Source organism: Sphaeramia orbicularis, chromosome 11 (genome assembly GCF_902148855.1).
Source record: "Sphaeramia orbicularis chromosome 11, fSphaOr1.1, whole genome shotgun sequence".
Classification (NCBI taxonomy): Eukaryota; Metazoa; Chordata; class Actinopteri; order Kurtiformes; family Apogonidae; genus Sphaeramia; species Sphaeramia orbicularis.
The window spans coordinates 2357807-2370813 of NC_043967.1; the positions used below are offsets into that span (position 1 = coordinate 2357807).

General features: G+C 37.5%; 1 protein-coding gene across 7 annotated transcripts; it reads right to left on the reverse strand.

Annotated features, from left to right (window-relative positions):
- Nucleotides 1–6971: 6971 nt before the first annotated feature.
- Nucleotides 6972–13007, reverse strand: ssr2 (signal sequence receptor, beta). 7 transcript variants are annotated; one of them, XM_030147604.1, is made up of 7 exons: nt 12949–13007; nt 12742–12785; nt 11616–11776; nt 11302–11400; nt 10250–10358; nt 10090–10167; nt 6972–7466 (listed from the first exon to the last, which is right to left on the reverse strand). In XM_030147604.1, exons 1-7 carry the CDS (start codon nt 13001–13003, stop codon nt 7356–7358), a joined length of 657 nt encoding a protein of 218 aa, XP_030003464.1. In that variant the 5' UTR covers nt 13004–13007; the 3' UTR covers nt 6972–7355. The 7 variants fall into 7 exon arrangements, with proteins under 7 accessions (XP_030003464.1, XP_030003465.1, XP_030003469.1 ...); XM_030147605.1 differs by having other exon boundaries at nt 12742–12807; nt 12949–12989; XM_030147609.1 differs by lacking the exon at nt 12949–13007 and adding an exon at nt 12541–12547 and having other exon boundaries at nt 11616–11778; nt 12742–12807.

The window sequence follows — 13007 nt, forward strand, 5'->3', positions numbered from 1 at the left end:
GAATGTTATGCCAGTTTCATTTGTCAGTGTCACACACCACAGCATGTTAGTTAGATCTGGTTCTTCTGAACTGCTTTATCCTCAAGAGGATCGGGGGGTGGAGCCTATGTGGTCAAAGGCAGGGTTCACCCTGGACATGTCACCAGTTCATCATAGACCTGACACACACAGACCCATTACTGTCCCATTCACACCTATGGGCAGTTTAGCTGAACATGTAAGTCAGGGCTGTCAAACTCATTTTCTTTCAGGTTCCACATTCAGCCCAGTTTGACCTCCAGTGGGCCAGACCAGTCAAATAATTACATAATAATTTATAAATAATGACAACTCCAATTTTTAGTGCAAAAAATAACATTAAATGATGAAACTATTTCTATCCAAAACAATAAAAGATGTGAATACCTGGAAAAAACTGAAATTTCTGAAGGAAAACAAGTACAATTTTATCAATATTATACCTCAACTTATGGTTAATACATGTGCATTACAGATCAGATCTACAAAGACACTAAACAGGCAGAATATTGTTAAACTTGCACTTATTTTTCTTTAGACATTCCAGGTTGTTCATATTTGTTCAGGTTACTGACATTTTCTTGTTAAAGGATATCAGAATTTAATGTTCTTTGCTATAAATCAAAGAGAAAAAATTGGTGTTGTCATTATTTATAGGCATGATGTCATATTATTTTGTTCACATTAAACCAAGAAGTACATTTGGAGTCATTATTTCTAGGTTATTATGCTGTTATGTTTGAGTTTGATGCCCTTGACTGTTAATATCTTCAGGGTAATTTTTGCACTTTGCAAACCCATCCCGTGGGCCAGATTGGACCCTTTGGTGGGCCTGTTTGGGCCCCCGGGCCTCATGTTTGACACCTGTGATGTAAGTGCATGTGTTTGGACAGTGGGAGGAAGCCCAGAGAGAACCCACACAAACACAGGAGAACATGTAAACTCCACACAGGAAACCCCCCACCCCCATCAGCTGGTGCTGGAGTCGAGCCCAGGACCTTAATGTGACTGCACCACTGCACTGAACTACAGAGAAGAACAGAGGACAGCAGGAGCTGTCACTGACAGGTTAATGATGCACACATATGAGGTGTGACCACAAACACACCAGACTGTGGTGGACATGCTCAGGACTCAAAGCATAATGCCAATAGTCTGCTCTAATATTCTTCACTTATCTCACTCGTTCTTCTGTTTCAGGCTTTTGTGTAACACAGTGCTGTTAGGCCTCGTCAGGCAACTTTTGAATACACTGTAAAAAAAACACTGTAATTTAACAGAATTTTCACTGTTTATTTTACAGATTTTTCTTGTATTTTTAAGATACAGAAAAATATCAAAGAAATGACAAAAATAGACTGATTTTACATGTCAAATGTAAAATAACATGAAAAAGCAATAACTGAATAACTATAAAATTTCAATTTTTTAAAAGAAATTTTTTTCTTTTTTCACTGAAAAATACAGTTAAGATACATTTGCAAATGTCATCATTTCACAAATATTTCTTTTCTATTTATGAGATTAAACTGTTAATTTAAAGTTTAATACTGTAAAAAAAATAAATAAAACAAGATAAAATTACTGACAGTTAACCATAAAAGAAGTATTTGTTCTGTCAGTTGAACCAGACTTGTTTGTTAATTGACAAATATCTGTGTAATTACAGGAGGTTTCACAACAAAAATGTTGAATAAATGTATTTTTGTGAATGTATAACATGTATAAGCACTGATAAACTGTCTAAATACAGTTTTTATCAGTGGATTGGACAACTGAGTCTCACTGAAAATTATTTATATATATATATATATATATATATATATATATATATGTATATGTATATATACATATATATATATATATATATATATATATATATATATATATATATATATATATATATATGTCGTTTGATTGTTTTAATACATGAAAATATTCTTTATTAAACATTAAAAAGTCAAAAAAAAAAAATGCAAAATGTCATGTAAAGTTAGGGCAAAAAAACTGTATTTTAATTATGGAAAATTACTGTATTTTTACGAGACTTTTTTTTTTTCATTATTTAACAGTATTTTTTTGGCACCCCTGCTGCTGGAATAATACCGTTTTTTTTTTTGTTTTTTTTTTACAAGTTTTTATTTATTTATTTTTTTACAGCGTAGCACAATGATAACAAACATGGGGCAAAGACTTAATTTGAAATTCCTTGCTAAGTTGAGGAGGAGCCCAACAGCTGACGATGACCCCAGGTCAGGACGGCCTTCCACCATGAAGACAGATGAGAACAGTGAGAGAGTGAAGCAGCGGGTGTGAAGTGATGTCAGATGGACAGTGAGGAGGATGATGAACAGCTGAGTCTGAACAGGAGTCAGAGTGGACCATCATGGTGGAGGAGCTGGGGACGCCAAAGGGGTGTGTCCAGATGGAGGCCAAGGTTTAGTCGGATGACCAGAAGAAGTTGGAGACACTCTGTTGAGCTCCTCCACAACTGAACAAGGAATTTCAAATTAGTTCTTTGCTCCATGTTTGTTATCACTGTGCTACACAAAAGTTGCATGACGAGCCCTATCAGCACTGTGTTACACAAACACCTGAAACAGAAGAACAGAGTGAGATAAAGAACAATATTACAGCAGACTGTTGGACAGAAGCTGTGCAACACAATGAAATAAGCGGTTAGCCAAAAGGCATTGAGTCATGAGCATGGCCACCACAGTCGGGTTTCTTTTCTTGTCACACCTCATATATACAAATATACTGAGGCTTAGAGAAGTATAAACACCTGTCACAGCTGATTTATTCTTAAGTAACAGAATGATTATGAAAATATCAATAGTCATGATGTAAATGAATGCTGATAAACTGACACAAACATCTTTGTCAGTGATGTATCAGTTTAGCAGTATTTATACACTTACACAAACATTAATCATCACATTTCAGAACATGGTTAATAAAAAAAAATAAAAAAAAGACAAACCATAAAAGTGCCTGCTCGTACCAGTAGGTTTGCACAGTTCAACACTGTTAGAACGCCCTCCAGTGGTCAGATCTTTGTGGTGGAAACCTGAAAACTACTACTTGATTTTAGGAGTATTTCTGCTTTCAGGCATTTAAAGACAATGAAGCTTTTCCTTTGGTTTTATCAATTTAGAAATACAGGATACATTTTTAAAATCCTTTAATATTTAAATAATGAGAATAGTTCATGTTGTTTGTCATGAGCAGGGGTCTGCAACCTTTATTATCAGTCAGAGCCATTGTGCCCCCTCTTCCACCAAAAAAAAAAAATAGTCTGGAGCCGCAAAAAATAACAGAGCTTATAAACTTTTAAAAGTTTTAATCTTTTTATTTATTTATTTATTTTTTTTTACATTTTATCTATTACAACCACTGAGTACAACAAACAGAATTGCAGTGTGGAATGGATTCTGGAGTTTGATTACTCTAAAAGTACACAGTAAAAGTAGTTCATAGTATTTGTGCTAATAGTATATGAATTACTAATACCAAAAATACTAAATTCATGAGGTACTTATTGGAAAAAATAATTTTATTCATTGTTGAATTTAGTCTTAAAGCCTATTTCAGACAAAAAACCAACACTTTTGGAGCTTGGAAGGGATTTTTGAGTGTGATTACTCCAAAAGTACGTAGTAAAAGTAGTTCATCGTATGTGTGCTAATAGTATATGAAGTACTAATACCAAATATACCAAATTCATGAGATACTTATTGGAAAAAATAATTTTATTCATCATTGAATTTAAAGCCTATTTCAGACGAAAAAACACACTTTTGTACCTTGGAAGGGAATCTGTTGTAGGATTACCCCAAAAGTACACAGTACTCATACTCATACAGTCGCTCTATGAAAAGTATCGCTATTTATGGAAATGATTCTCTTCAAAACTCAACACTTCCTCCACAGTTCCCAGTTGTACTGCTCCATATTCTCCGTCTGGGTTCACATCCGCAAGCTCCCAGAAAACGGACAGAATTATGTGAGTAAAATACAAAGGACGGACAGAACCTCCGTCCGTCTGTGTCTGCGTCTTTAACGTAGAGCAGAAGTGAACCCTGACTTTGGTTGTTCGGAAGGCACATTCGCTCCACGCAGCTCATCTACTGTAAATGTCCAATGAGTAGTGCACAAGAAAAAGGCTAGCAGCTGGTTTGACCACAGTAAAGGGAGGAGCCACTACAAGGAGGAGGAGTAAAGGGAGGAGCCACTGCAAGGAGGAGGAGTAAAGGGAGGAGCCACTGCAAGGAGGAGGAGTAAAGGGAGGAGCCACTACAAGGAGGAGGAGTAAAGGGAGGAGCCACTACAAGGAGGAGGAGTAAAGGGAGGAGCCACTACAAGGAGGAGGAGTAAAGGGAGGAGCCACTGCAAGGAGGAGGAGTAAAGGGAGGAGCCACTACAAGGAGGAGGAGTAAAGGGAGGAGCCACTGCAAGGAGGAGGAGGAGCCGCAGGTTGCCCACCCCTGGCCTAGACTATAACAACTATTAACAACTATAACTAACCTAAAACTACCTGAACAAACTACTATAAACACTACAGCTGTATAATGATTGAAAACCTTCTACATTTGTGACTAACTCTCTCTCCACAGCTCCTCTCTCTCTCTCTCTCTCTCTCTCCTCTGCCACTGCACGCTGGTTCCATCTGTGATGTCAGGTGGTGCAGACCCCTGCCACACCCCCTGAATGCACTGATCATAAACTTGTATTACAGACAACAGACTGTGCACAGCCTCTCTACTTCCTGAACTTCAGGTGGATCCTTTACTTCTTGTCTTTCATTATTGGACACACTGATTAATCCAGGTGTGTCTAATTAATCAGTGGTCACAACAAGAAGCAGCAGACACACCTGGGTCCATCAGTGTGTCCAATAACACTGGTCAACAACAAATTTATTGTTTCAGTTTTTTGAGCTGATTTAGGATCATTTTGGTGCTGAATCCAAAACTCACATTAATTTTGCTCAATCAGGTCAACTTTCTGAACTATGCTACATATTGGCTTTTTAACATTTTTGCTTACATTTATGGGCATTTTCACATCATATGATACAAAATTCTTTCATATTTCTTGCAATAAACAAATTCTGAAGATTTTACTTTTGCCAACTTATAATTGTTTTTTTTAATATTACAGGTGAATGAAATGGCTTCGACTAGAAGATCTTGCAAAAATAAGCCTGACGTATTCTGCTACATCTGCGGTGAATACACCATTGTACCTAACAGGAATAAAGTCACAAGTTTCATAAAGTGTGCTTACCAATCTTATTTTGCTATTAATTATGATATTTTGTGAGAAGATCAAATTTTTCAAAATCAAATTAGCAAAAAAAACCTGACCTGATTGAGAAAAACAGATGTCATTTTTGGATTTAGCGGTGCAAAATGGTCCTAACTCAGTTGAAAAAACTTAGACAACTTGCAAAAAACATTTTTTTGTAACCCAGTGTAATGAAAGACAGGAAATAAAGAACCCACCTGAAGTTCAGGAAGTAGTGGGGCTGTGCACAGAGCCCAAGTGTGCACGTCCCTGCATTTCACTACAATTTATGACCAGTTGACGTATTGTAAGTCAGTCAAGCCATTATTGTATGCACATTGTTTCCAGAATAATATGTGTGAAACACTTGTTCCAACAAAGCTAGGTCTATTAAAGAATAAATCCCGACCATCCATGCTTTCAGCTTGGACTATTTCTGTAATAGAATAAACACACAGAACTGGGTGAGAATAAATGGCATCTGGATACATTTCCCAAAGCTTTTAATTTGGCCGGTAAGCGACAGGGCCATTGGTCCTATTTTCACTGTTAAATTCATTTTGCTTTAGTTGGACCATAAGGGATTATCCAAAACAAGGAGCTACTTTATATTGAAATAAATGTTGGAATGGCAATCAATTAAAGTTTGCTTTCTGACGGGACATTACTGTGTTTGGACTCACCAAGTTTTAGTTCTGAAGTGTTAACAAAGAAACAAACTGAACCAAAAACAATACCCCTTGCCTCCCCTTTCGGGGGTGGGGTAATAACGTTTTGGTTTTTTTTATTCTTAGGGAGGTACTGAGCTCTGCTGGTGACACACACTATGGTTCTATTAGAAGGATAAAGTGTGTATTATGTACCAGTTATGATTTCCAGACTTCTGTAAGGCTGCAGCAAATCATGAGAAATTATTCAAACAGTTCCTCTACACTGTATTAGGTTTGTGACAACCTTATGAAGTAGCACAAATGACACATTAGTGAAACGTTACCATAAACACCACTTCACATCATCACCCTCTTAAAATAATTACACTGATGACATGTTTATTCTGCGTTTACCCACTTCCATTCATCTTCTGGACAGCTTAGTTCTTGAAAAAGTCATGGGGGTACTGGAGCCTATCCCAGCTACCTATGGGTGAAGGTGGGGCTCACCCTGGACGTGTCACCAGTTCATCACATGGTCGACAGATAGGGATGAACAACCAATCACTGTCACATTCACACCTATGGGCGATTTAGATTAACCAATTAACCTATTAGTGCATGACTTTGGATGGTGGGAGGAAGACGGAGAACCCGAAGAGAACCCCCACAATAACATGCAAAGTCCACACAGAAGGAAATTAGCCACAGGTTGCACTGTCATTTTTTAGCATTTGGAATTTTCCTTCTTCAGTTTTTATTTTGTTCCACTAACTAACTTTCTACCAACCTAGGCTGAGCCATGCCAATCAAGTTTATGTCCAAGATGCAGCTGGAAAGTATTAAATGGATCAGGGTTAGGGTTAAGCAAAAACTTTTTTGGTTCAAATTCTAAAACACAACCCAGGGTTAACCATTTCAAGTTCAAAACAAAACAAAGCAAAAAAAAAAAAAAAAAAGGATTAAACACATCTCTTTTTCTTTTAAAGAACAGTGTCTGCATATCTGAAAACGTTCAACAGTCATCGGTTGCATTTATTACTCATTTGAAGTGTAACAAATGACAAACAAAACTCAAAGTTGAATTCATTTAAAAAAAAAAAAAGTTACAGTGTACCAAAAACCATGTTCCAATAATACCTCTGTTGCAAACATGATGGAATCAGGAGCAGCTGGTGGAGCTCAGGCCTTCAGCTGGACACAACTTTCATGTTTGGTTATTCCACAACTAAAGTTTTGTTGATGTTTGTTCTTTGAAAAACAAATCTTATTTCAATCATGTCATTGGTCACTTTATTATTTTTTCACCCCCAATATGGGTCCTTAAACTTTGCAGAGTTCCTGCGGCCACTAAACTGCAGGTCAACCACACTCCGCCTGAAACTGTGAAGGGCTCCGTCAGTTCTTTTTGACCTTCGATGAGTCGTACTTCCTCTTGCTGGAATACCAGAGAAGCAGTGGGATTCCAATGGAGGGCAGAGTCATCACACCAAAGGCAGCCCAGTCCAACTAGAGAAGGAAAGACGGGGAATAAACCAGGCTTAAAGTCACCAAACCAACCAAAGCAAAACAGAGCATTTTAATTCAAAATGGCAAATACTGGAACAGGAGTGTTTTTTATAAGATAAAAATATACAGAAAAAATAAATAAAATGGCATGGGTTCTGGAACACCTCCAGAAATCATCTGAACACAGTCCATCTACAATTTCAGATTTAAAGTCTTCTGTGTCAAGAAGTCACGTGTGAACACAATCCACAACCACTGCTGTCTTTTCTGAAGCTCATTTCATATGGAAACTGTTCCACAGTCAGCCAGATCGAATCTGTTTTAGAGAACACATACAGCATCCTCCAGATTAAACAGGGACAACATTCAGTCTGTTACTTTAACTGTAATCTTATACCTTCTTTTTGTTCAGTTAGGCTCTGAACAGAGAACAGAATTATGAGCTTTTTTCTCCTCGTATACAACATGTAGGAGTCAAACCAAAGGGGTTTCGTTTTCCTACTGCTTTGTCTTGGAGGCTCAGGCCCAGTTTACACAACAACTCTCTGGGTGAAAACAACAAAATATTTTATCAGATGTGCCTTTCATTTAGATGGCAACAGTGTTTTGGGGGGTTGAAAATGCAAAAAAGTGAAACCACATTCCAGAGTGGAAATCCTAAAAACGCTCCACTTTTGCATCACCTTCTAAAGGGTTGAACACACAGAACCGCAAAACAACAACATGTCGATTTATTTCCCAGTGACAGACCTTCAGGTTGCCCTGGCCGCTCTAATTTACATCCAAGAGTCGTTTCAGCATTTGTCATGAATCTTTATAGAGAGTAGTAGAAAGCAGAGAAGGCACATTAACTACCTGTTCTGTTTCCTGTTTTGTAATTGTTTTTTGCACTAGGACAGAACAGGAAGAGAAGTAGACAGATTCTACGCAGGTGCTTGGTCTTGGTGGTGGTGATGCCACCTGCATGCATGCAACATCAATAAATAGGAAATTTCACACACTTTTGTGTGTCCGTCTGCATGCAGATTTTCCCCCCAAAATGCACGTCTAAACGTGGAATTAAAAGTGAGAACACAACGGCACTTTTGTGTTTTCTGTTCAGATGGTTACAGTCTAAATGTAGCCTTAATGTAAAGGTAGGTAGTGTCACCTAATACACCGGGGGTCTTCACCTGACGGGCACATCAGGGTGTGACTGCTGTGGTGGATGGAATATCTGGAATGCAGCTGTGAATGTGTTTTATACATTCATCCTTAACAGAGAAATGGGTTTCATGTATGCCGTGCACATCTAAAGCAACAAGTGACAAAGTAGGCGGAGCTTACCAATACCCCCCCCCAGGGTGCACAATACCCTGTGCCTCCTGCTGAGTGATACCCTGCCTACCCAGGGGTTTACTTTGAGTCTGAACTTTCAAGCTTTTCAAAAATTAGTTTTAAAAATGCAAATATTGAGAGAAAGGAACATGAAAAGAATATATGTGAAATTTTAAAAGAATCGGGTGAATAGTGTCCAAGAAATCTGTTGGGCAAAAATCTTGGACGGAGGGAATTCCTGGTATTTATTTTTATTATTCAAATAATAATAATAATAATAATAATAATAATAATAATAATAATAATAATAATAATAATGGGGTTGGCAGGGGTATAATAAATGACCATCTTTGCTTGTGTCAGAAGAACCTGACAAAGACGTTTCTCTCAAAAAAACAAGTGGCCACAAGTGCATATCAAAGCTTCTGTGACGTCTGATTAAGCCTAATCCTGCTTAAGTAACACATGTAGGTTTCTACATGGTGTATTTAATTAAGGTTCTATAGCAGGAAAGTGCAAACAGCATTGGTTTAATCTAATCCCTATTATACAGTTTATATTTAAATATGAATTAGAAATAGTCTTTCACTCATTAAGTATAAAACAAAATGCAGTTTTTTTTGTAGTGCAGTAGTTTACACCCAGCTTCCAGATTCCTCTGAAGAACCCTTGCTATTTTATGTTCACGCAGTGGTGGTGTCCTTTACATTAGGCATTAAAAAGCTCCACCACCTAGTTAAAAACCTTTTTTCAGGATTATATCAGTACTGGGAGGGTACACACTCACACTAACCCTTTCAGGCATAAAGGTTTTGTGATTCCCCGTCATATGGATTTCCCTGAACCACATCCCAGTCATCCATACCTGGACAGTTAGACCATAGTCTCCAGACTCTCAGCCTCTTTCAGACTTTGAAGCAATTTTCAGAATTATACAGGGTGACACGGGACTCAGAATGGGGAACAAATATGCTTAAATATCAATTATTCTCAGTATATTATATTTCATTTGGTTTGAAGTTAGAATGGTTTAACATTCTTCACATTAATACAAAGACATTCAGTTTGCTTTGCACACCAACACATGGCAGAAATGTCTTTGTACTTTTTCACTGATATTGTAGTGAAACTGAATCTGCACTTTTAACCAAAGATCTTAAATTGACTGACACCTATGGGGGAGTGAATTACTGCCCCCCCTCCCCACTATGGAAATCTGTAACTTCACCACTAGAGATCACTGTATATCAGCTTTAAGTGGTACCACTACTTAAAGAAAGACAAAAAGATAATTATCAACACTTACGTAATGTGGAGAAAAGCGCCGGTCAAACTCCCTCTGGGCTAGTATCCCCCCCTGACCAGGGGCACTGGTGTATCCAACCTGCATACAGACAGACTAGTCAGCATCATCATTTAACACAGCGTCACCTTTAAGAACCATGAAAACCATTATCTGGTTTTACCACAACTTGGCCTCCCTCCTGGGCCAGGTAGCTGACGGAGGCAGAGGTGAAGTTGAAATACCCCGCCTTCAACGGACGCAAAACCACCGTGTGAGACACGTTACTGGCACTGAGGGTTCCACTGTTAAGGCCAGGAACACCTTTTACAAATGAAGGAACTTTGAGTAATGCAACTAATAGAGTTGTCTTAGAACCATCTGTGGATGGAATAGTTTTTGTTTTTTTTTCTTCCAAAACACCCTAGACCAGGGATCTCAAACATACATCTCGGGGGCCAAATGCGGCCCACCAAAGGTTCCAATCCAGCCCATGGGATGAATTTGCAAAGTGCAAAAATTCCCCAGCCAAAGCTGTGGAACTCATTTTAGTTCAGGTTCCACATACAGACCAATATGATCTACAGTCAAATAATAACAGCAGAAGAACTGGTTAAAAAAATGACTGCAGATTTTCTTCACAGTTTGATGTGAAAAAAATATTACACTTTGTCTATAAATAATACGAACTTCAAATTTTTGTCTTTGTTTTAGTGCAAAAAATAACAAATTATGGAAATATTTACATTTACAAACTATCCTGTAACAATAAAATGTGAATAACCTGAACAAATATGAACAACCTGAAATGTCTAAAGAAAATTCAGCACAATTTTAACTATTTTCTTCCTGTTCCTCAGTGTTTAGTGTCTTTGTAGATCTGATCCATAATGCACATGAACAAATGATAAGTTGAGGCAAAATATTGTTAAAATTACACAAAATTTTCTGAATTTTTTAAATTTAAATTTCAGTTTTTCAGGTTATTCACTTTTTTTTGGATAGTTCATAAAAGTAAGTATTTTCTTAATTTAATTGGGTTTTTTGCACTAAAACCAAGACAAAAATTTGGAGTTGCCATTATTTATAGGTTATTCTGTTATTATTTTACTGGTCCGGCCCACTGGAGATCAAATCTCCAGTGGGCCAGAATGTGGAACCTGAAAGAAAATGAGTTTGAGACCCCTGCCATACACAGTGACAAAGAACCATTGACAAGACATTATACAAGGATACGGTGCAATCCTGTCCCATTTCACATTCAGCATTCCTGAAACAATCCCAAAGTCTTCAGGAGGAAAAGAATCATCTGACAGCTCGACCTCCAAAGCAGCACTGAGGAGACAACAGGCATAAACATAAGAAAATAGAACAGGTACACACACATAAAATAACATAACAGACAACATTCACACATTTGTATCATTGAGGATTTTCAGGAACATTAGTCAAACAGATTTACAGACTACAACACACTAACTCACTGTGCCACCTGGACAGTTATTAGTCCAGGCGGCAGTTATGACATCATGACATTTCCATGTTCTGACCTGGAGCCAACGTTGTAGATGTTGTATTGCAGTGTGAGGTCCCGTCCCTCCACAGCGTATCGGTTCAACAGGGACTTGGAGGCCAGTAAACGGGCCCCCTCCTCCCCCCACACCAGCCCCAACAGGGTCAGGAACACAAGTCTGTGCAGCATCTTCCACATCTACTGAGAACAACACACTCCAAACACTCAGAAAAGACTGAAAACATCTGATCCACAATTAACAACAGATATTTGTAGATCCTCAAATCAAGTCATAGATTATGTTAAATATATTACACAAACCTGGACCTGTAATATGCTGACCATGCAATACAGTGCATACACATATTAACCCTTTCATGCACAGTGGTCACTACAGTGGACAGCTATGCTCCAGCTGTTCTCTTGTATATTTATGGATTTTGTTGTTTTACTTGTATATCAACCAACACAGTGGACGCTTATGCATCATCCCATACACTGCAATTCAGACCATTACTGTAACTTTCCTGTTCTTGATAAACCTGATCTGCACTAACATACTTGAATATAAATCAATTGCTAATTGTTATTAGACTGTAATAAACTGTTATTTTTCTTTTAACAAAACTTTGTTGTTGTTTTTTTTGCATATTATCTGAGTGTGTAGTAACTAGTATTATAGTATGTTAAAATGTGAGAAAACATCAGTTTAGCAGCATTAAACATGTTTTTATTTCATAGTTTTCACACAGTATGTCACTTCAAAAATGAAATGCCTAGTGTCCAGCTGAGTGGACATTTTTGTAACTTGGTGAAAAATAGGTTTAAAAAAAAGGTTCAATCACATTGTTTTTTCAAACCTAAAGAGGGATAAAAACACTCAGGAAAAAACATCTTGATTAAGGTTCTCATAATTCATGCACGAAAGGGTTAAAATTCCTTTATAAATGTTTTGAGGCAGTTTCAGATTTCAGAATTTTTTTTCAACATGAAAGAGATTCATTTTACTTTAGGGAAAAGGCCAAATTACACTTGTTAAATGTAACAATTTAATCCCAGTTTATCCCATTTTAAAAAATCTTTGCTGTGCATTCCATGACTATGGAAGAAGAAGAATTAATCCGTGACTAAACACAGACCACTGTAGTAAGAGCACATCTTACCTCAGTCCTGTCAAAGTTCTCAGATCTCCAACGCTTACGTGGACCTGAAGAACCAAGAGGATTTGACTGTAAACACGACACACACGTCATTTACACTGACTTTACAACAGTGTACACACTATTTATGATGTTTCTGCTGTATGGTATTAACCGTAAAATATTAACTTTGAATCAAACGCGAATAAAATAGAATAAGGAGAAGCTTACCGTTGGTTCCGCTCCTTCGGTTGGTGATAATGGAAAAGGACCGGAGTTTGCGCATGCTC